The sequence below is a fragment of the Henckelia pumila genome, chromosome 3 (assembly GCF_033568475.1).
Source record: "Henckelia pumila isolate YLH828 chromosome 3, ASM3356847v2, whole genome shotgun sequence".
In the NCBI taxonomy this organism is placed as follows: domain Eukaryota; kingdom Viridiplantae; phylum Streptophyta; class Magnoliopsida; order Lamiales; family Gesneriaceae; genus Henckelia; species Henckelia pumila.
Window position 1 is genome coordinate 62,621,747 of NC_133122.1, and position 23,047 is coordinate 62,644,793.

Consider the following 23,047-nt stretch of genomic DNA (forward strand, 5'->3'; position numbering starts at 1 on the left):
AAAAATTAATTGAAAGACTGCAGTCTCGTGTGGATCGATACTTGGACTCTCAGTCCACTATAGCCTCATTACATCACCTGGTGCGCTCTGCCCATCCACGATTTTTATCAAACCGATTTAGCCGGGCAGAAATAGTCTAAAATTATTTTGACAAGTCTTAAAATCATGAATTGACCTTAGTGTGATTAAAATGCTTATTTGTATAAGAAATATAGCATCATAGAGTTTGTATTGTTTACTGAAGAAAAAAAAAAAACCATTTCTCTTTATTAAATGTATTTTAAAAAAACTTAAAGGTTTGGTTACAACAATCGTTTTTTTAAAATATCATTTTATTTAAGTCAAAATAAGTGATTTTTCGTAAAAGGTAGAAATTTTTGATTATTTTGCTTATGCTCTTTATTTCTAAGTAAAAAAAAATCATTTTTTCAAAAATTATACAAATGCTACAACTGCTTTATTTTTTTTTAAAATATAAAATCAATGTTAAATAAGTTGAACTTGTTTAAATGTTATATTTTAAGCCATTACCCAATTTGTATCCCAAATTGGCTCGAAAAGTGCTTTTATTTAAAAAAAAACAAAAGCCATTTAAATGTTTAAGACATGTTGATAAAATACATTTATTTTAAATTTTTAATAATAGTAAGAAGCAAAAAACCCAAAAAAGCTAGGAACAACTTTAAACCTTTAAAAAAAACATTTCTTAAGTGCTTTTTTTTTAAATCTGATTTTTGGTACCAAACGCAATAATTGTTTTAAAAAAAGTGCTTTTATTACACAAATAATGATGCTTACTTACATCCAACTTCTCTAACCAGAAGGGGAACGAGTTAATCTCTTGCTTTCTTGTGAAGTTGAGACTCAAGCTCGAGATAAGTTTTGTAATTTGGTAACGAGGCTCGAGCTTTAAGACGTCTTGACTCGAGTTTGGTTCATTTACACTCAAAAGACTTCATTTAAGGTCACAATGCCTCTTGATCCAGTCACACCTTGGTCCTAAAAAATTGGTTTAGTGCTCAAGCTCGAGACTTCCAGTTAAGGTCACGAGCCTCTTGATCCCAGGTTACCAGGAACGACGTGCCTTGTTTTAATACATTCAATTCTCAAATGACCTACCAAATGAATAACAACTACACAATTTTCATTCTCAAATTCATAGTTTCTTGAAACAAATGCCAAAAATGTCACTCTCCCATTCACACTTATTGCCTCAAGCTCTATTAAAAGTTCATGAATCTCAATGACCTAAAACAAGGAACGAGAGCCATAAATAAATAGTAGCTGAATGACAACAACTTTACATTATGGAAGGCGGATAAGAAAAAAAAAATTCAAATTTTTAAAAATTTTATTTTGCGAGCAACATGCCCTAGGTCATCCCGACCCGGTGCATCACAGAGGCACGAATGGAAGGAAACTTATAGTCCTGCCTGCTTGAGTTCGATACAGACGAAGGATCTCCCTCCGAACACTTAGAGACCTCAAAAATTGGCTTTCGCAGAAGACTAATTAATTACAACCATCATATCCCAGCAAATGCCCATTCTACCATCCAAGCACTTCATGATACCTGAATCCATGGACAAAAGACTTTTTTTTTAGGAGACGGTATGCTTTTGCAACTGGTATGGCAAACAGACCATTGTCCTCACCGGGTCCACTAGGCCAGATGTGGTGACCATGTTTTCCTTTTGAGGGTATTGTATCACATATGTCACATTGAGATCAAACACTCCCCCCCCACTCACTTCAGCCAAAAAGCAAACGATAAAGTCGCGTCGTAGGGAGTCCAAAATACAAATACAACTCCGAAATTCCTCACCTTGTGTCTCTGGCGTCAATGCAATTAGAAAATTCATCAACCTCCGATAAATCAACAATGTGTCCTACTTAAAAAGGAATGGCAATGGTTTTAAGATAAAAAGAACTTTTAGTAAGGTCTGATAGAAGAGTTTGTAATTCGCAAAAGACTACACAGGGGTGGCGGTGGATCCAGGAATTCAGAAGGGAGAAGATGGGGCATAGCCAGAGGAAATTGAGGGTCGCAAAATCTATTTTGAGGGCAAAAATGACTGTTAACGAAAAATCACCATTAATATTTGAAGATTTCTCAAGTGAAAATGAACATAAATTAAACAAGTGATCCATTCTTTGAAACGCAGCTTTCACCCTTGACAAAACTAAAATTCTTTCCACAGATAAAAGAGAATATTACCCTACTAAGCAATTGGTACCCTGGTGTGTGCTTCAACACCTCTAAATCTTTATTGCTAAAAAATTTTGGGTTTCGGTCAAGGACAGTTGAAGATGGAAACAGTTTCTGAGTCAGCCACCAATGCAATAATCCGGGAGAGTGGCTCGCAACGAAAACAGCCCATTTTGAAAGGCCCTTACGGTAATCGTCCTTTGTAAGATCATTCGGAAGAGATGGCCATTTATAATTTATGTGTGGAACAACAAGTGCAACACCTGCTAATCTGGTAAAACAGAATGAAAAAGAATGAGAACCCATACTTTCTATTGGAACACAGAATGTACTACTCGAAATATTACCGGTTGGGTATTCGTTTGAGGCAACTCCAGGCAGGGTAACATCCAAGGGAGACTCCAAGAACAAAGAATTTGGATCCCAATTGTAGCTTATCAGCTAATTCCTCAATGTCAGAAGCTTCACTCTTTAATGATCTTTTCGGGTTTGGATCACTTTCACCATATCCGGCTCGATCAAATAGCAAAAGGTATATACCCAACTCATCTAAAACTTCCTGCATACTGAAGCAATATCAGACTCTCGTATTCTCACAAAACCAAATTCCTTATCAACATATTGTCAGTAACTGTCTTCTGTGACCAACAAAATCAAACTTGACACTTCGAAAATCTGGACAAAGAAATCCTATACAAGCTAGCAAGATTAGACTTGACATGGGATAAGACTTCGAAATAAGTAAAAAATACCATCAGGATGAACCATACTAGGATGCAAATCTTGTTTAATGTCTTCATTCGAAAAAAAAGGAACAATTAATCAAGAAATGACTGAAAATTCTTTACTTGGGAAGCCATGAAGTTCATGTCTTTGGAGCTCCCAAATCCATGAATTACAACTATTTTGAAAGTGGACTTGTACTTGGGCACTCCTCTTTCTCTATAAGCCAAGAATCTCCCATCACTTAACCTAACTCTTGGTGAATCCATCATTTGCAAATCAACTCCTGAGGAATCGACGGTGACCACAGGAAGATCAGGCCGCTTTGATAACCCCAAACAACCCATCATCAAATTAAAAAATCTCCTAAACACCATTCTTCTGCAAAACACAAAAAGATTGAATCTTGAAATAACTCATCTGGGCTACGGGAAAAAAAACCAACAAATCGGATCCGAAATGGGATCTCTCTGAAGTTAAAATTACCTTACAAAAATATGAGGACAACTGCTAATTGACTTTCAAGTTAGTGTCTGCAGATCTTTGGAAATGCAGTAGAATGAGACTCACATGCTGCTCTTCTGCTCAACTCATGCCCATTTGGAATTACAGTCTTGCTTGTAGCTCGGAGTCATGGTAGAAATATTCTTCTATATATATTTTTTATTTTAAAAATATCTTTCTTTTTTTTTGTAAAAAAAATTTGAGCAATTTGCTCAAAAATCGTCAAATCCAAACATGTTTTACTCTGAATTTCCTAGTCATAAAATGTGATACAACATCATACATCATGTGGATCAAAACCATATAAGATGTGGTACAAATTAACAAAAATTATGGTACAAAAAAGTGGCTAGGGAGTTCAGAGCAAAAACATGTTTGCATTGGGTATTTTTCAGCAATTTACCGAAAAAATTTCCTTTTTGTCCATATTTTATCACAAAATTTCAATTTTCAAAAAAGGGTATTATATTATATCTTGGTAAATCATTACAGTTTTTGTACTGTTTAAAGGAAAAAATCTTATATTATGCTAGTTAATCATTTGCCCAATTGCTCATTTTTTTATGTATATTCTACTGCATCAGCCTACCCAAGTTATTTACTTTTTTGATATAAGAGTGGCATTAACCAAAATGATGATTTTGCCTTCAAACTTAAATATTTAATGTAAGAAGAGAAATTTTAGTTTTATATGTTCTGTGATTATTTTCCTTTTAAATATGATAAATAGCTATGCTATTAACTTTTTAAATCTCTAATAATAACAACAATATATATATTTATAACTGCACCAAATAAATGATACAGGAGTTAAAAAAACAAAAACAAAAAACCATGAATAAATAATTGTTTCTACCAGATTTCAAGTACTTAAACGTAATTTTTGCTTCGAGTATTTCTTTTATAATCTATGTTTTAATTTGAAATTATATTCCCAATAAATATCTTGACGAAAAGAAAATGCTGAATTACTAATTGTGCTTATCTGGCTTATTCTTTTATGTCGATTGTAATGACATGCAGGCAGCGAAGCCTTAGCTGGCTTTGGATTTTATGCTTTATTCTTGAGAAAAGTAAAACCCCTTAAATCACAAAAACTCACAAAAGATTGTTTTATAAATCAATTTCGTGAATCGGATCTCTTGTCAAATATGATTAATGATAAATATAATTTTTCATTTTAGAAATGGATCAAATCAACCTTGGATCTTTATCTATGATAGTTATTATTATGTTAATTCCATCCCCTGTGTGATTTTAATATGGCTAATCTCATTTGGTCTTAAACCAATAATATGCTGATTTTCTTCCGTGCATTTATCCCTCTCACCAATTTTGTTAACATAAACTTATTAGTAATCTTTTATAATTTGTTCTCCGTATTTTTACTTTTTAACTCATCCATAATTTATCTCCAAACTCACATGTTTATGTTATGTCACGAACGATATTTACCAGTTATAATATGTTAATCATATGTTACTTGCCACCTTTTTTTTAGTAGCTTATCGAATTTAATTTGGATTTTGGTTGTGTCATAGGAATATGATATATGCCCTCTTTCGTTATTCGAATATTGGATTACGGCATATTCCTTCGGAGGGGAATATGCAACAAGGATACCAACAGTTTCATGTGTTAGACAAAATTCATTCATGCCACCCAATTATTTTTCTACAAATACTATTTGTAGCAGTCTTTATTTTATTATATCTTTTTTCCAAAGCCTTTGTCCAGATTTTCATCCGCAAAACCAGATGGCGGATTTAAGGTCAATTACGTCTCCTCGTATTTTGTTGAAATAGAACTTGAAATTCAGCAGAATATACACAATGCCACAGATGAAATGGTTCCAACTGGAAAACTTTCTATTACATTTCAAACAGACACAAAACAGAAACTTGAAAGGGTGATGCTGGACATAGAAGCATAACGAGTTATCTGCGGTTTATAAGCATGACGGACTTACAGGTTCATGCATTATGCCGAAACAAGCGCCTTGATGATGGCTTCACAATGTGTCGAATTATAGATCATCAGATGGCCGGCATCGGGAACCTCGTGGTAATGAATCCATGGAAGTTTTTGTGATATATATCTATTCAGAGTGAAAGGAATCATCTTATCTTTATATCCTTGCCAAATATGAACTGAGCCCTCTTTGTTTGGAAAAGGATCAGTGATATCCGTGGGATCAAATTCCCATTTCCCAAATGCAACCGTCATGTCTCGATGCAAACACTCGAACACACCTTGTTGCCGTACTTTCTCCTGACACAGTAGTAGGTATCAGTCATCAGTGTAAATATGTTCCGAGGAGGTTCTCAAAACGGGAAATCTATGTATTTCTTTCGGAAAATTGTATCATTGTTAAAAGCGTCTAGGATATGGTGACGACTGGCCCTCTAGCTCTCCTTTTGCTCCATGCAAATAAAATTACGAGATTTCTATTACAAAACCTCTATTTTATTGATTGATATGGAAAAATAGAATATAAAAACCATGCATCATAAGCTACATGTAGAACGTAACAATGTCAGATGCTCCCAAAGCATAATTCAAGATTAAATTAAAAAAACTTCCGAATGCAAATGTCAATGGCAAATTTTACCGGACCCTCCATTGGATCTTCGGACAGCTGTTTTATAATTTCCAGGTCTGAGGGGGTGAAAATGTCCATCTTTCCTTCCATAATACTCATCGAGGGGAACCATTTTTGAGTCATCCACCAGTGAAACATCCATGGAGCATAATGTGCGATTCGAAATGTCCATTGATCTTGTACAAGCATCGTCCCTAAGGCTTCTTTTGATAAATGGCAGGAAAGCAGCGCCACCAGTAATTTACAAAAGGCACTACAAGTGCGACTCCGGACAATCTACAAATATGGGTCTCAAGTAAATAGTAATAAGCATCGATGATGTAATATGTATCCTACGTCGGTTTGTGGCATCAAATTGATAAGGTTTCCACAACTGCATAATGAATGTTTTAGCACCTTGTATAGTTCATGCTTGTAAAGTCAATACGAATATGAAATATTTGATGGTAGAGTCTATTGAGTGGACCCTTACGTTCCCCGGCCACAACTTGCCAGGCAAGTGACAGATGACATCAGAAGAATACAAAAGGTTGTGTTTATGAAAAACATGAATGTGCAATGGACCAAGAATTGGAATTGTAAACGAAGTTAGAAGGATGGAAAACCGCTATTTGTACTTGCATACCTATGAGGGATGTATTTTAGGCAGCTGTAAACAGGATATGCTCCAATGGACATGCCAAGCAAGTAAAATTTGGGCCCCAGTTGCAACCCATCAACAAGTTCTTGAATATCAAATGCTTCACTTCGTATTGACCGTTTAGGATTTGGGTCGCTTTCTCCATAGCCCGCACGATCAAATGACAGGATATAAATTTGGAGCTCCTTATGAGTTCCTGGAAATGAGGAAACAACCAAATTTTTTGGTGAGTAAAGTATACACTGGTAAAAGATCAACCTTTCAGAATATTGACCAAGAATAATGCTGTATGCAGCCAATTTTAGACGCAGTAAAATTTAGAGTAATCTCGTCTCTACCAGCTTAACATTTTAGATGAGGTAGCATTAAAAATATTACTGGGAAATATAGATCACAAGGATAATTTATTTCAACTTAAGTGTTACGCCAATGAACTATTTCCTTTTCCAACTCTTTCACCAACCCTTAATAGATAGGAACCAATTGATTTCCATTTTGAAATGAAAACAATAATGTCAACGAGTAAAAATTAGTTGATACAGGGTCCACAATGATTTCTAAACTCGGGAGGTCAGTGGTTAAGCAAAGGGAAATGGATCGAGTTCAGGGGATAATTTCAAGAAAAAAATCATGCAAAATAACAGAAAATGAATTATTTATACTCTCAGAAAAGTAAAGAAATTCCGAATTGTGTCCATCAAGATAATAAAACAGTCTGTTATACAAGAAATTCCGAATTGTGTCTATCAAGATAATAAAACAGTCTGTTATACAAATAAACAGAGTCTCAGAAAATATTTCAAAAGTTGACCTGTTAATCAATTCATAACAGCATTGAAACTTGAGCAAGATTTCTCTCACCTCAGATATGGCCAAACGGAAGTCTTTAGAGTCATCAAAGCCATGAGTAACGACAATCTTGTAATTGGCTTCTTCTTTTGAAACACCCCTCTCCTTATACGCCAAATGCCTCCCATCACTAAGTTTGATCCTTGGTGATGTCACAGAAGGACCACCAGGTGAGCCGCATATTTTGGGAGGAGGAGCTCTTAGTGAAAGATAAGCATATCCAAGAAAACACCCCACTACTGCAACTATTAGGGCAATCATGTCTGGAAAACACATATGAGCAAGGGTTAAACAAGCTAATATAGCAAGATATGCACGAGAAATCAACAGAATAGAGACTTTCGAGAAGGAGGCCGTTTAAACAGATTGAAATCAAAATCAGAAGCTGTTAACAGCTAATGCATAACTATTTTACAGCTGCAAAACTATGCTTAGCTCAGGGGATATGCTCAACAATCCTCCATGGCAGAAAATTACTCATGCAGTTTTTCTCATGGTTATTAAAGGCGTAAATGTGCTCCATAGGTGATATCCCATGCTTAAGGATCGAAGTGAAGCACAATATGTAATAATATTTAAAATTTAAAAGAACAAAGAAAATTATGTCAAATGCATGTAATATATAATTAAAACACCCTTGAACAACAACAAAGCAAATATTCTTTCAGAATACAAGTAAACACATATGATTATTACATTACATTTCAATCAAAGTACAGAATCGTGGAGCATCTAAGATGCACGGAGAATGTTCTACAGTAAAGGGGCTAAGTCCTGGCATGTCATCAGGTGTAATTACTTAGTCTCACACTCTCACTACACCTTGAGCCAAGACGCGTACCTTGTAGTCTTTAATAACCATGGCCTTTTTTTTGAACATATGAAAAATGGTTTTCCGCAGCTTGTGTGTTAAACTAGGCAACATAAGCTAACAATTCAAAGCCAACAGATTAAAAGAACAGCTTTTGGATCAAATGGTTATCGGCGTCCAATGTCTGAATTTTGCGCTTTCAACAAGCACTTCCCAAGAATTTAGCTTGTTGTCAATATGCAACTTTGTATTGCAAGTGTGATTGATTTAAAATTCAAGACACATAGGTTTTTAGTACAGGAAAATTTAGCGGAGTGAAGATTTTGAGATATAATCTCTTCTAGTTTTAAACACTGTCCTACGCCCAGGGATACGTGGTTACACGATTCCTTATTTTTTAGTACAATGTAGAGAAGATCGTGGAAAAATCAAAGTCAAAGAACAAAAATTTAACCAAAATTGTCTCACTAAGCACGTCTATCTAGCTTTTCCATAAGGTATTAGACATATAATCGACAGCAAATGCACTACCATGTTGGAATCAATTCAACTAAAAATGAGACCAATTTGGCAGATCAAGTACTCAATTCCGTAGAAGTATATGCATAGGAATTGATGGTCTTAATTCATTTTGCGCAAATAACTATCAAATCGATTCAATTCGGATGTAACAAAAGGTTCTGGACGCGAGTCCATCACAACAAAAGACGAACCAAAAAAACAAACTTGAACTTAAAGGGCACAACAAAGCATCAAACACAACCAAGAAATGACGATAAAATTTCTCCAAAAACCAAGAAATCAGAAAATCCAGAGAAACCCACTAAAGCCCAGATCGGAGAAACGAAAAGGAAGAAAGAAAACCAACTCGAAGATAATTTAAATGCTTTTCTTCCTCCTCGGTTGGATTTCCTGGTATGGGCCCTAGCTGATGCAGCTGATACTCTCTTGGTCTGATTTCCTGCCATTATTCACAGATATTATGTGGGAGACAAATTCCCGGTGTTGTTTTCAATGTGGGGCCTACCTACAACGTCAAATAACCAGACGTGGAAGAGGATCGAATCAACGGTTGCTTTCCCCGGCCAAGAGTGGTGGGGCAGACTGCAGAGTACAGTCCAGAACTTGGCCATATCCATTGACTATACTTTTAAGTTGCAGCAATTTAATTTGATATCTTTTTCAAGCAGAATCATTTATTTTATTTTATTTTATTTTTTTCACGCCAAACTTGTAGGCAAAATAGTGCTATGAAATAGCCGACAACAATTTAAATTTAACCGACCGAATTGTTTATGAGATAGATATTCGAAGTTTGGTATCATAAAAACTTGGCTTGATTTTGGTCGATAAATTTATCGAGTTTATCTTGAGCTTGATTTCGAACTCAATAATTTTATTGAATCAAATTTTTTAATTTTTTTGTGACGTGAAAACCTCCAACCGCTATTTTTTGGTGCGCTCTGCCTAAACCCTCGGACTAATGCAATAGCCTGCAAACTACACTAGTCAGGTAAACCATACTAGGCAAGCCCTGTGTGACAAACTAGTTCAAGAAGGTGTTGACAGGGGGAATCGAACTCTTGACCTATGACCAAGAGTTCATCTACTCCCATAGTTTAAGGATACCTGCTCGTCATGAGATCACGAACATATTCGTAATAGGTTTGCGAGTTCGAGCTCGAATCGTTTAGGTGCTAAGGTGCATGGCTCGCAAAGTGAGATATTTAGTGATGAATTTTATTTGGTATTTGACAGCTGGATATTGTATTTTGAAATGTTGTTTTCATAGTAAGGTTTATCATTTTGGTTATTTATGAAAATTTTACTTTTTTTATGTCTGAGTTTAGAATTAATTTACGAGATGCATTCTATTGTATGTCCGAGCTTAATTCGATCTTTTTAACGAGCACGAATAAAACTCAAACTCAATTGTATGTTTGACGAGCTCACGCGGTTAACGAGCTGACTCGAGTCAGACTCGTTAAATTTGATAAAAGAACTATTAATTAACCGAGCTCGAGCCTGATCATGATGAGAAAAACTCGGACTTCGCTCGAACCTTTATATATATCAAACGAGTCAAACTCCAGCCTGATATTATTCGGTCGGCTCATTAATTTACATCTCCATGCACACTGAAAACACAAATCAAAAGACGAGATGATTATATATAGTCGTTTTCGCTTTGTCAATATCAATTATTTAGGGAATATGAATGTACAGTAAATTAATAATGTCTAATGATAATGCCTCGGATAAAATGGTTCGACTTTTGAAAATTTTCTATAACTTACATTCTTGTACACACAATTAAAACAGAAACTGAAGAGTGATGCTGAATCAAGAAACATATGTACTGAGCTCGAGTTTGAATCTTGTACGTGCAGTTATTTATGATGCACGAAAAAAGTTACACACATTCATGTATTATATATGACGAAACAAGTGCCTTAAAAATGGATTCACACAATTGTACGTCGACTTATAGATAATAAAATTAATGACGATTCATGGAAGTACAAGATAATAAAATATATAGTTGAGACTTGTCACACTATAGTCATGAATTTAGTACATATAAAAATATGATTTTGACAAGTCTCAACTATATTATTTTAATCTTCAATCTTGTTGTTAGGAAAATAATAGTTGCACATAAACAGTTTGAGGTGTTGTCACAAGGTATGACAACACCTACTATAACACCTTGAGTAATTTACAACGGAATGTAAGTTAAGCGTGTATAAAATAAATAAGCAACCAAATAAATAGACTCAATTGAATTAAGCAAGAGTATAAATACTCTTGCAGCGCCTCAGGGCAAAACTTCACTAGAAAACTTTCACAGAGTGTTACAAACCCTAATACTAGTGACTATTGTAAAAATCAATTTCTCAAGACAAGTGAGAAGATAAATAATAAAGTTTCTCCAAAAAAAACATTCTATATGTAATAAAAAAAACATAGTAAGGAGAAAAACTTTTGAAGCCAAAACACGTGAGATGTAAACACCCTTCGATCAATAATCTTCGAGTGTTCTTCACGGCTTCAAGCAACCACGACCGTGACAAGATTCAGAGATTCTCCCGTATGTATCTATAGCTCTCTCTCCGTCTCTCTATATCTCGGTACTCTACCTTGTAGGCGTATGTCATCAATAAATAGAGCGAAAGTCCTTCTTTAGAATGTTTTCTTGTAGGCACAGGACTCTAGATCTTGATCAAGGCAAATCTGCACAATAAAGAATTAAATCAATAGATATTAGATAACATAATATTCTGATAACTTTAATTAAATCAAGTTATTCAAGGAATTAAATAACTTCATGTCCAAGAAAGACAAAAGATAATTAATAAAATCTTTTTCAAAATAGGATAATTTTAAGGAATAAAATATTCCTTTCAATCTCCCCTTTTTGTCTTTCTGGACAAAATACAATTAAACTCCCCCTTAATCAAAACTCCCCCTGAATAGATTCTCCTTCTAAGTATAAGCAGAGGTGTTGTCACAAGATGTTGGCAACATCTAGCTATGACATCTCAAAATTAATACGAAACATCAGTGATATACAAAAAGGTTTTGATTTGATTAGGGATAGAGCAAAAACAGAGCAATTAAAAACTTAACTTAAGATAAACAAATAAACTAGGAAAGCCAAAAACTAAAAATTAGAAAACCAAACACTAAAAATTAGAATTGATTGCTCTCGGAAGCCTCATCATTGTCTTCTCCCCCTTTTTGTTCAGAAGGGCCAGCTCCCCTTAAAAGAGACTCATAGTGAGCCTTTAACCCTTTGTAATATGCAAGGTCAGCCTTAGCTTGTGCAATCTTCTGGTCAGCATGCACCAATTGAGCTTGAATGAACGTTGAATCAACCTCTTGAGCAGCTGAAGGGGGCACAAAAATAGTAGTGGCAGAAGGGATGTTGGCCACACCTGCCACAACACCTGCGGCAACATCTGACTCAGACCAAGGAAGATCAATTGTTCTGTTTCCTTTGAGTAGAGCAGGTGCAATTTTCATCAATTCCCCAGGCTCAGTAAGTACTTCATCATTATCCTTCTCAATTTCTTGAGACAGCAGCATAGAATAGATCAAAGATGGATAAGAAAGCTTCAAGGTTGGTTGAGCACAATCTGCAAATCCCATTACAGTGTCAAAAACAAGTCTTCCATAGTTGAAACTTGCACCTGTGCCGATGGCATAAAGGACAGGAGTCTGGTGCTTTGTCACAACTGTAGAATTTCCGGAGGGAGTCCATGTCTTCACAGCAGTCTTGTGGAGAACAGAGTAGAAAGATGTGAGCTTGGCAGCCTGCAACTTCTTAGGATGGGAGGGAAAAATAGTGACTTGACCACCTGTAATGACCGAGGTCATCTCATCCAGAGAAGGAAGTGCAACATCATCAACAGTCAAAGTATGAAGAAAACCATTTATTATGGCAGGACTAAATGCAAAAATCTGTCCTTGCACATACACCTTTCCATACTTGACAAATCTTGGATCCTTTATGGCTTCAGTGAGATTGCAGTAGAATTCTCGAACAATTTCCCTGCAATATGGACCAGCAGTTGTAAGGCCCGAGATTAATTAGAGATTAATTCGAATTTATTTAATTTTAATCCGAGTATATTTAATTTGAGAATATTTAGAGTTTGATTTAAATTCTAATATTCTTAAATTATTTAGGATTGAAATTGAATTAAAATAAGGGCCGAGGACTAAATTGCAATTATTGAAGAATTGAGGGACTAAAGTGCAATTTTGTTGAAAGTTATCAGATTTTATTAGCTTACTCAGCTTATGCAACGTGTAAGCATGATTTTGTTCAGAAAACTTTCGAAACCAAGAGCAGAGTTTCGTTCTTCTTCAATTCCTTTGAAAGTTTGATTTTCGAATTGCCATAACTTTTGTTTCGGTTGTCCGATTTCGATTCCGAAAAGTATTCTGGAATCCTTACGACGAGGGCTTCGATCTCGTGTAAGTTTTATGTTATGTTTTATGGATTTCAAAATTGATATGTGGCAAAGATCAGATTCTGAAATTTTGGAATTGTGCTTGGTGTTCTATCGTTTGAATATGCAACACCGGAATTGATGAGCTTATGCTATTGTGTCCAAATATGATCTTCAGCTTATGATTGTAGATTATAGCTATTTCAATGAAGATTTGAATGAGTTATATCAGCTGGTTTGTGAAATATATCTATAAATTTGAATGATATTGAAAAGAGAAATGATTTCGAAGTCGGGATTACGTCGGTTACCGATTTAGAATCGCTACGTCGTTTAATCGAGTTTTGGAACTGTTTTGATAGCCGAATTCTGAGTTGAAGTTGTTATTGAGATGTTATCAATGTTATAGTATTTTTATTGTTCAGTTTCAGTCAAGTTTGGAAGGCCAACAACACGAGACGCCGACTTTGAACGAACGAAGAAAGAGTTGAGGTTTGAAATGCGATTGATTGATGAATTCTTGATGGTTTTGACTCGTTTCTGAAATGATAGATTGGTATGAAGTTTGATATATGTATTTTGATTATATCTCGCAGATTTGAAGAGTTCAGAACCGAGATAAACGAAGGTATAATGACGATATCGCGAAGTAGGGACTTTGAAACTCAAGAACGATTATCTTTGAGTTGGCCCGCAAAAATCACATACTTGTTTATGTTTTGATTTGATTGTGGTGTTTTCGATCCATCTCAGGTAGTGGATCTTTAAATTTGGGTTGATATGATGTTATATCGAATTGATTCTAAGCCAAGGTTGCGGTTAACCTTATTTGCGAGTCGTTTACGAATTCGTGAGATGAATATCCATGTCAAGATCATTTATGAATCTTGATGGCTTCGAAGTTATGTGAATCAATTTGTATTTAAAGCGTTTGAGTACTCTATTTGTTGAGTCGAGTTTGAAATAGAGTTAATATGATTTATTTAACGCTTTCAATATGTTGGTTATACTGAGAATTATATCTCACCGGAGTTTATCCGGCTGTTGTCTTGTTTTGTATGTGTGCATGACAACAGAGAGGGCAGGAGCTGATCATCGACGTCATTGACAGCTGGGAGAGAGTCTAGCGCGTGAGGACTCGGGTTGTAGATGATGTTTTGAATGTTAGAAGCAAGGAACTTTAGAACTTGTTGGTTTTGGAATACATGTATAAAACTTGAGATAGTTTGTGTCGTTATCGTTATCGTTTCGTTAGCGACTTGGTTGATGTAATAAAATGCATGTATACTTGCTTGAGACTTTCTTTAGATGTATAAGTTTGTGTTTACATCAAAGGAAACAAGTTTTGAAGCTGTCAATTGCCAGGTTTTGGAGCTGTCAAGTGTGGGAAAGAATCTGCCCAGGGCCGTGCTCGAGCTGCAGAAAACAGCAGCCCGAGTGCAGCCCGGGGCAGAAAGTTCTGCTTCGAAATGGGCAGGGCGCGCCCGAGCGGCGCTTTTCAGCCGCTCGAGCGCAGCCTATTTTTAAAAAAAAAAAAAAAATTTGTTTGTTACAGCTTCGGATGCTTGGTGATTGCTTATTCATTAATTGCCCTTAATATTTGAGATTAGCAACCCGAGGCCCCACAACAGGTGGTATCAGAGCGTTAAGTTTCTCGGACTATGACTAGATGAGCGGGGTAGATCGAGTCTTCTATTCTGATTTATTTATTGCTTTCATAATTGTATGGTATATGATTTATTGATTACCGATATTAAATTATCACATGATGCTGTGCTAATTTGCGAAGAGTATGCTGTACAATGTTGTGAATTACATGCTATTTAGTTATTTGATTGAAGTACTAGCATGTCTTATGAGGATGAATTGAAACTCGATCTACGAAGGCATTGAGGAACTGAAACAGAAATGTGTTATGATATGATGAACTGTACACTAATCTGTTTGATTATCAGATATGCCTCCCCGACCAGCACCGAGAGTTAGGCAGACATTGGCTACGAATCAGCCTGAACAGACAAATGCTGCACAGGTCCCAGTGACAGTGTCTGAACATGGACAGGGTAGTACGTCTACTGATGAGTTCAGTGATGCTAATCCGATGGAGAAACTTTTGAAACGATTCCAGTCATTCAAACCACCGAAGTTTCAAGGAACAGAGAATGCTATAGAGTGTGAGAACTGGCTGGAAGATATTGAGCAGTTATTTGAGTCCATTGATTATACAGATGATCGTCGTGTGAGATTGATAATTCATCAACTGCATGGCCTTGCCAAGAGTTGGTGGATAGCGACGAAGAGAGCACTAGAAAACCAAGGTACTGTTATTACCTGGTCTGTATTTCGAACTGCTTTCTATCAGCGTTTCTTTCCTGTGTCTTATCGCAAGGACAAAGGAGCAGAGTTTGCAAGTTTGCAACAGGGACAATTGAATATTGAAGAATATGTTGCCAAATTCACTAGCCTGTTGAAGTTTTCACCACATATCGCTGTTAGTGACGAAGCTCAAGCCGATCAATTCATCAATGGCTTGAATCCTGAGGTGTTTACACTGGTGAATTCGGGAAGACCGAATACCTTTGCTGATGCTTTGAATTGAGCAAAGGGTGCAGAAGCAGGGATACTAAAACAACGAGGAGCACAGTTTGTGCCACAGCCAGTGAGACAACCACAATAACAGCCACAGATTCCACAGCCACCTCGATTTGAAGCTGGAGGTAGCAGCAGTGGAAAGAAAAATTTCTTCAAGGGTAAGAGCAAACAGTTCAAGAGATCAGGTGGTGGTAGCTCTTCTAGTTCTAGTGGATCCCGACAGGCTAGAGCTGGACAGAAGTCTGATGTATATTGCACCAAATGTGGAGGTTGCCATACTGATGAACAATGCCGAGGTGTGTTTGGAAGCTGCCACATTTGCAACAAGATGGGACACTTTGCAAGAGTGTGTCCACAACGAGGATCTGAGGGTGCACAGGGTACTGGAGCATCGAGACCGGTGGGTCAATCTACATCTTCTGTTCATTCTTTTCAACCACAGCCTGCAGCACCGAGTAGAGAAGGAGGTCAGACGGTGAATCAACCTCCAAGGCAACAAGCAAGGGTGTTTGCATTGACTGAGGAGCAAGCACAAGCGGCACCAGATGATGTGATTGCAGGTAACTGTTCTCTTTATGGTTATCCTGCTTATGTCTTATTTGATACTGGTGCGTCGCATACTTTTATGTCTGAGCAGTTTGTTGCATTGCATTCATTACCTGTTGAGCCCTTAGCTACTGTTGTATCTATTTCATCACCTCTGGGTCGAGGTATTGTATCAGTGAAGTCTGTACGAAATTATATTACAGTGTGAGGGGCATGAGATTGAGCTAGATTGTATTGTACTCGGTTTGTCTGATTTTGATTGCATAATCGGTATTGATATGCTAACCAAGTACAGAGCTACAGTAGACTGTTTTCAGAAGATTGTGAAGTTCAGACCTGATATGGCTGACGAATGGAAATTTTATGGTAAGAGATCAAGATCTAAAATTCCATTGATATCTGTTCTTGCTATGACTGAGTTGTTACAGAAAGGAGCAGAGGGATTTCTGATCTATGCTGTTGATGTATTAAAGACTAGCCCTGAATTGGCTGACTTGCCAGTCGTTAGTGAATTTCCTGATGTTTTTCCTGACGAGCTTCCGGGATTGCCTCCATATCGAGAGATAGACTTCGATATTGAATTGATGCCAGGTACACAGCCGATATCAAAAGCACCTTACCGTATGGCACCGATTGAATTGAAAGAACTGAAAGACCAACTCGAAGATTTGTTGGCCAAGGGTTATATCAGACCGAGCGTCTCTCCTTGGGGTGCTCCGGTATTGTTTGCTAGAAAGAAGGACGGATCGATGAGACTATGTATTGACTACCGGCAATTGAACAAAGAAATGGTAAAGAATCGCTATCCTTTACCTCGTATCGATGATTTATTTGATCAATTGCAGGGATCGTCAGTATATTCGAAGATTGATTTGCGATTCGGATATCATCAACTGAGGGTTAGAGACGAAGATATTCCTAAGACTGCATTTAGAACCAGGTATGGCCATTATGAATTCATAGTCATGCATTTTGGTCTAACGAATGCACCAGCAGTTTTTATGGGATTGATGAATAGGGAATTTCAAAGATATCTAGATGATTTCGTGATCATATTTATCGATGATATCTTGATTTATTCTAAGAATATGTGTGAACATGCTGATCATCTCCGAATTGTATTGAGTTACGGGAAGAAAAATTATATGCCAAGTTATCCAAATGTGAGTTTTGGTTGCAGCGAGTCGTGTTTCTTGGCCATATAATTTCAGGAGATGGTATATCAGTGGATCCAAGCAAAGTAGAAGCTGTGATCAGTTGGCAAAGACCGACATCTGTGCCAGAAATTCAAAGTTTTATGGGCTTAGCTGGTTATTATCGTCGATTCATTCAAGATTTTTCATCTATAGCGAAGCCTATTACACAGCTTACACAGAATAATGCACCATTTGTTTGGTCTGAGGCATGTGAAAGGAGTTTTGTTGAACTGAAGAAGAGCTTGACTACTGCGCCAGTGTTGACAATCCCTAAAGGTACTAGTGATTTTGTTGTTTATTGTGATGCTTTTCACCAGGGTTTGGGATGTATTTTAATGCAGAAAGGACATGTTGTTTCTTATGCTTCTCAACAACTGAAACCACATGAGGTTAGGTATCCGATTCATGATCTTGAATTGGCTGCTATCGTTTTAGCATTGAAGATCTGGAGACATTATTTATACGGCGAAAAGTTTGAAATCTTTTCTGATCATAAAAGTCTGAAGTATCTATTCTCAAAATCTGAATTGAACATGAGACAACGACGATGGCTTGATTTATTGAAGGATTTTGATTGTGAAATCAAATACTATCCGGGAAAATCTAACGCAGTAGCAGATGCCCTGAGTAGAAAAGTATGTGCTCTATCTTTATCTACTATAGGTGTATCTAATTTGATTGAGAATTGTTGTGTTTCTGGATATGTATTTGAGACAGATAGAAGGCCTATGAGAGTTTATGCAATCAGTGCTGAGCCAGAGTTGTTGATTCATATCAAAAAAGCACAGAAAGCTGATCAGAATGTACAGAAATCGATTGAAATGATCAGACCAGGACATCGGTATGAGTACAAGGTTAGTGATGACGATATCTTGTATGTGAATAACCAAATAGTTGTTCCTAATATTACAGATTTGAGACAGAATATTCTGAAAGAAGCCCATTGTAGTCGCTTCAGTATTCACCCTAGAGGCAGGAAGATGTACAACGACTTGAAGAGTCAGTACTGGTGGAAACAAATGAAGTCTGATGTGACTGAATTTGTGTCCAAATATTTGAATTGCCAACAGGTGAAAGCTGAAAGGAAGGAACCAGGTGGCTTATTACAGAGTTTATCAATTCCTGAATGGAAATGGGATCACATTTCCATGGACTTTGTAACGAAGTTGCCGCGATCATCTCGAGGATGCGATGCTGTTTGGGTGATCATCGACAGGTTGACAAAATCTGCGTGCTTTATTCCTTATCGAATGACTTATCGTCATGATCAAATGGCGGATCTTTATATTCGAGAAGTGGTAAGACTTCATGGTGTGCCAAAGTCGATTGTATCTGACCGTGATCCGAGGTTTACTTCGCACTTTTGGCATAGCCTACAGGAAGCTCTAGGTACGCGTTTACATTTGAGTACTGCTTACCATCCTCAAACCGACGGTCAATCTGAACGAACAATTCAGACGCTTGAGGATATGCTTAGAGCTGTAGTACTTGATTTTGGTGTTACATGGCAAAATTCTATACCACTCGTGGAATTTTCTTATAACAACAGTTATCAGACGAGTATAGAGATGACACCATTCGAAGCGTTATATGGAAAGAAGTGTCGATCACCTTTGTATTGAGATGATGTTTCTGAGGTACCTGAGTTAGGGCCAGATATGATCAGACAGATGACTGAAAAGGTGAAACTGATACAACAGAGAATGAGAACAGCACAGCACAGACAGACCAGATATGCAAATGTACGACGACGGCCGTTATCTTTTGATCAGGGAGATAGAGTGTTTCTGAAGATTTCACCGTTCAGAGGCACCGTTCGATTTGGTAAACGAGAGAAATTATCTCCGAGGTATATTGGGCCGTATGAGATTCTCGAAAAGATAGGCAATCTAGCTTATTGACTTGCTCTTCTTATGTATTTATCTGGAATACATGATGTCTTTCATGTATCGATGTTGAGGAAGTACATATCTGATGCATCTCATGTGATTTACTCCGATTAAGCTGAGTTGGATGATACTCTTAGCTATTTCGAGCAACCTATTCAGATTCTTGATAGAAAGACAAAGCAACTCCGAACGAAGACCATTCCATTGGTAAAGATTCAATGGAGTTGACACGAAGTTGAAGAAGCAACTTGGGAAGTCGAAGAAGATATGAAGCAACGATTTCATTATCTATTTCACTGATATGAGTTCTTATTCAGTTTTCAGTTATTCTTTATTCTTATGAGCATACGAACTGCATATCTATACTGTTTATGAATTCGAGGACGAACTCATGTCTTAGTGGGGGAGAAATGTAAGGCCCGGGATTAATTAGAGATTAATCCGAATTTATTTAATTTTAATCCGAGTATATTTAATTTGGGAATATTTAGAGTTTGATTTAAATTCTAATATTCTTAAATTATTTAGGATTGAAATTGAATTAAAATAAGGGTCGAGGACTAAATTGCAATTATTGAAGAATTGAGGGACTAAAGTGCAATTTTGTTGAAAGTTATCAGATTTTATTAGCTTACTCAGCTTATGCAACGTGTAAGCATGATTTTGTTCAGAAAACTTTCGAAACCAAGAGCAGAGTTTCGTTCTTCTTCAATTCCTTTGAAAGTTTGATTTTCAAATTGCCATAACTTTTGTTCCGGTTGTCCGATTTCGATTCCGAAAAGTGTTCTGGAATCCTTACGACGAGGGCTTCGATCTCGTGTAAGTTTTATGTTATGTTTTATGGATTTCGAAATTGATATGTGGCAAAGATCAGATTCTGAAATTTTGGAATTGTGCTTGGTGTTCTATCGTTTGAATATGCAACACCGGAATTGATGAGCTTATGTTATTGTGTCCAAATATGATCTCCAGCTTATGATTGTAGATTATAGCTATTTCAATGAAGATTTGAATGAGTTATATCAGCTGGTTTGTGAAATATATCTATAAGTTTGAATGATATTGAAAAGAGAAATGATTTCGAAGTCGGGATTACGTCGGTTACCGATTTGGAATCGCTACGTCGTTTAATCGAGTTTTGGAACTGTTTTGATAGCCGAATTCTGAGTTGAAGTTGTTATTGAGATGTTATCAATGTTATAGTATTTTTATTGTTCAGTTTCAGTCAAGTTTGGAAGGCCAACAACACGAGACGCCGACTTTGAACGAACGAAGAAAGAGTTGAGGTTTGAAATGCGATTGATTGATGAATTCTTGATGGTTTTGACTCGTTTCTGAAATGATAGATTGGTATGAAGTTTGATATATGTATTTTGATTATATCTCGCAGATTTGAAGAGTTCAGAACCGAGATAAACGAAGGTATAATGACGATATCGCGAAGTAGGGACTTTGAAACTCAAGAACGATTATCTTTGAGTTGGCCCGCAAAAATCACATACTTGTTTATGTTTTGATTTGATTGTGGTGTTTTAGATCCATCTCAGGTAGTGGATCTTTAAATTTGGGTTGATATGATGTTATATCGAATTGATTCTAAGCCAAGGTTGCGGTTAACCTTATTTGCGAGTCGTTTACGAATTCGTGAGATGAATATCCATGTCAAGATCATTTATAAATCTTGATGGCTTCGAAGTTATGTGAATCAATTCGTATTTAAAGCGTTTGAGTACTCTATTTGTTGAGTCGAGTTTGAAATAGAGTTAATATGATTTATTTAACGCTTTCAATATGTTGGTTATACTGAGAATTATATCTCACCGGAGTTTATCCGGCTGTTGTCTTGTTTTGTATGTGTGCATGACAACAGAGAGGGCAGGAGCTGATCATCGACGTCATTGACAGCTGGGAGAGAGTCTAGCACGTGAGGACTCGGGTTGTAGATGATGTTTTGAATGTTAGAAGCAAGGAACTTTAGAACTTGTTGGTTTTGGAATACATGTATAAAACTTGAGATAGTTTGTGTCGTTATCGTTATCGTTTCGTTAGCGACTTGGTTGATGTAATAAAATGCATGTATACTTGCTTGAGACTTTCTTTAGATGTATAAGTTTGTGTTTACATCAAAGGAAACAAGTTTTGGAGCTGTCAATTGCCAGGTTTTGGAGCTGTCAAGTGTGGGCAAGAATCTGCCCAGGGCCGTGCTCGAGCTGCAGAAAACAGCAGCCCGAGCGCAGCCCGGGGCAGAAAGTTCTGCTTCGAAATGGGCAGGGCGCGCCCGAGCGGCGCTTTTCAGCCGCTCGAGCGCAGCCTATTTAAAAAAAAAAAAAAAATTTTGTTTGTTACAGCTTCGGATGCTTGGTGATTGCTTATTCATTAATTGCCCTTAAGATTTGAGATTAGCAACCCGAGGCCCCACAGCAGTAGAGACAGTGGCCAATAGATTTCACACTTCAAAGAATCTGACCAAGTTTTGAGCTTCATAGCTCTCGACATCAATGTTTCGCTCCTCCAGGAATTCACGATCAGAGTACTGATCCCAGCAGTCAGCAATCTTCTTGGAATAAAAAGTAGAGGAATAGGAGGAATTTACCCGGTACTCTTCTCCTAAGGTGTTGTCCAGGGTGTCAGCAACACCTTCCTCAGCACCTTCTGTTTCTTCTTCTTCAGAGTCACTAGAATCTGACTCGTCTTCCAACTCATCCTCAGCATCTGAATCCTCACTAGAAGTAGAGTTGGAACTCTCAGAAGGTTTAGGACGATTGTCAGCAAACTCCTGAAGCATCTCTTCATCAGGTTTATCAACCGATTCCTGAACAGGGACAGTATGAGAGGATATAGGCTTTTTGGCGTGGGCCTTCTTCATCTTAGCCATGAACTGGGCTATGGAAATCTCCTCATCATCAGATGGCACAAGAGGAGCAGTAGAAGATGGTTCCTCAGAAACTTGAATAGGAGCTACGTGTTCAGCAGGAACAGATGGAGTCTCTGATTCAATGGATTCACTGTCAGAGGATGAACTTCCTTTAGATTTTTCTTCAGGTTCAAATGGGACGGGGATGGTTTGAACTGAGGGTTCCATTGCGCTTGCTTTTCCCCTCTTTCGATGCATCAGTTTGTAATCTTCATCATCACTTGCATCTCCTGAAGAAAACTCTGTATCTAGCATAGAAGGCCTTGATGATTGACCCTTTCCACGGAAACGCTTTGAGGCTGTGTAATCTGGATTATACCCAGCTTGTCTCCCCAACGGTAACAAAGTAAGAAACTGTAACAAATCTCTTTTAAATTAGGCAATAAATCCCATTGATTTCATCCGATAATCTTGGCCAAATATTTCACCAAATATTTCCAATTTTAACTCCTCATCAGATTTTTACACTACTGAAACACAGTCCAATCACTTTTAAATTTAAAAATTCAGAGGATAGGGCACAATTCAAAATTTTTGTTAGATCGGAATTTGTAACCTTTCAGCCAAAGATATTCACAAAATAAAATATGAATGTCCTAATTATGTCTAAAACA

General features: G+C 37.0%; 1 protein-coding gene and 1 pseudogene across 1 annotated transcript; both read right to left on the bottom strand.

Annotated features, from left to right (window-relative positions):
- Nucleotides 1-2,005: 2,005 nt before the first annotated feature.
- On the bottom strand, nt 2,006-3,549 carry LOC140893105 (uncharacterized). Its single transcript, XM_073302172.1, has 4 exons — nt 3,419-3,549; nt 3,058-3,313; nt 2,557-2,768; nt 2,006-2,480 (listed from the first exon to the last, which is right to left on the bottom strand). Exons 2-4 carry the CDS (start codon nt 3,307-3,309, stop codon nt 2,135-2,137), a joined length of 810 nt encoding a protein of 269 aa, XP_073158273.1. The 5' UTR covers nt 3,310-3,313; nt 3,419-3,549; the 3' UTR covers nt 2,006-2,134.
- Nucleotides 3,550-5,278: 1,729 nt separating this feature from the next.
- LOC140890900 (uncharacterized) lies at nt 5,279-9,476 on the bottom strand (annotated as a pseudogene).
- Between the last annotated feature and the right edge of the window lie 13,571 nt (nt 9,477-23,047).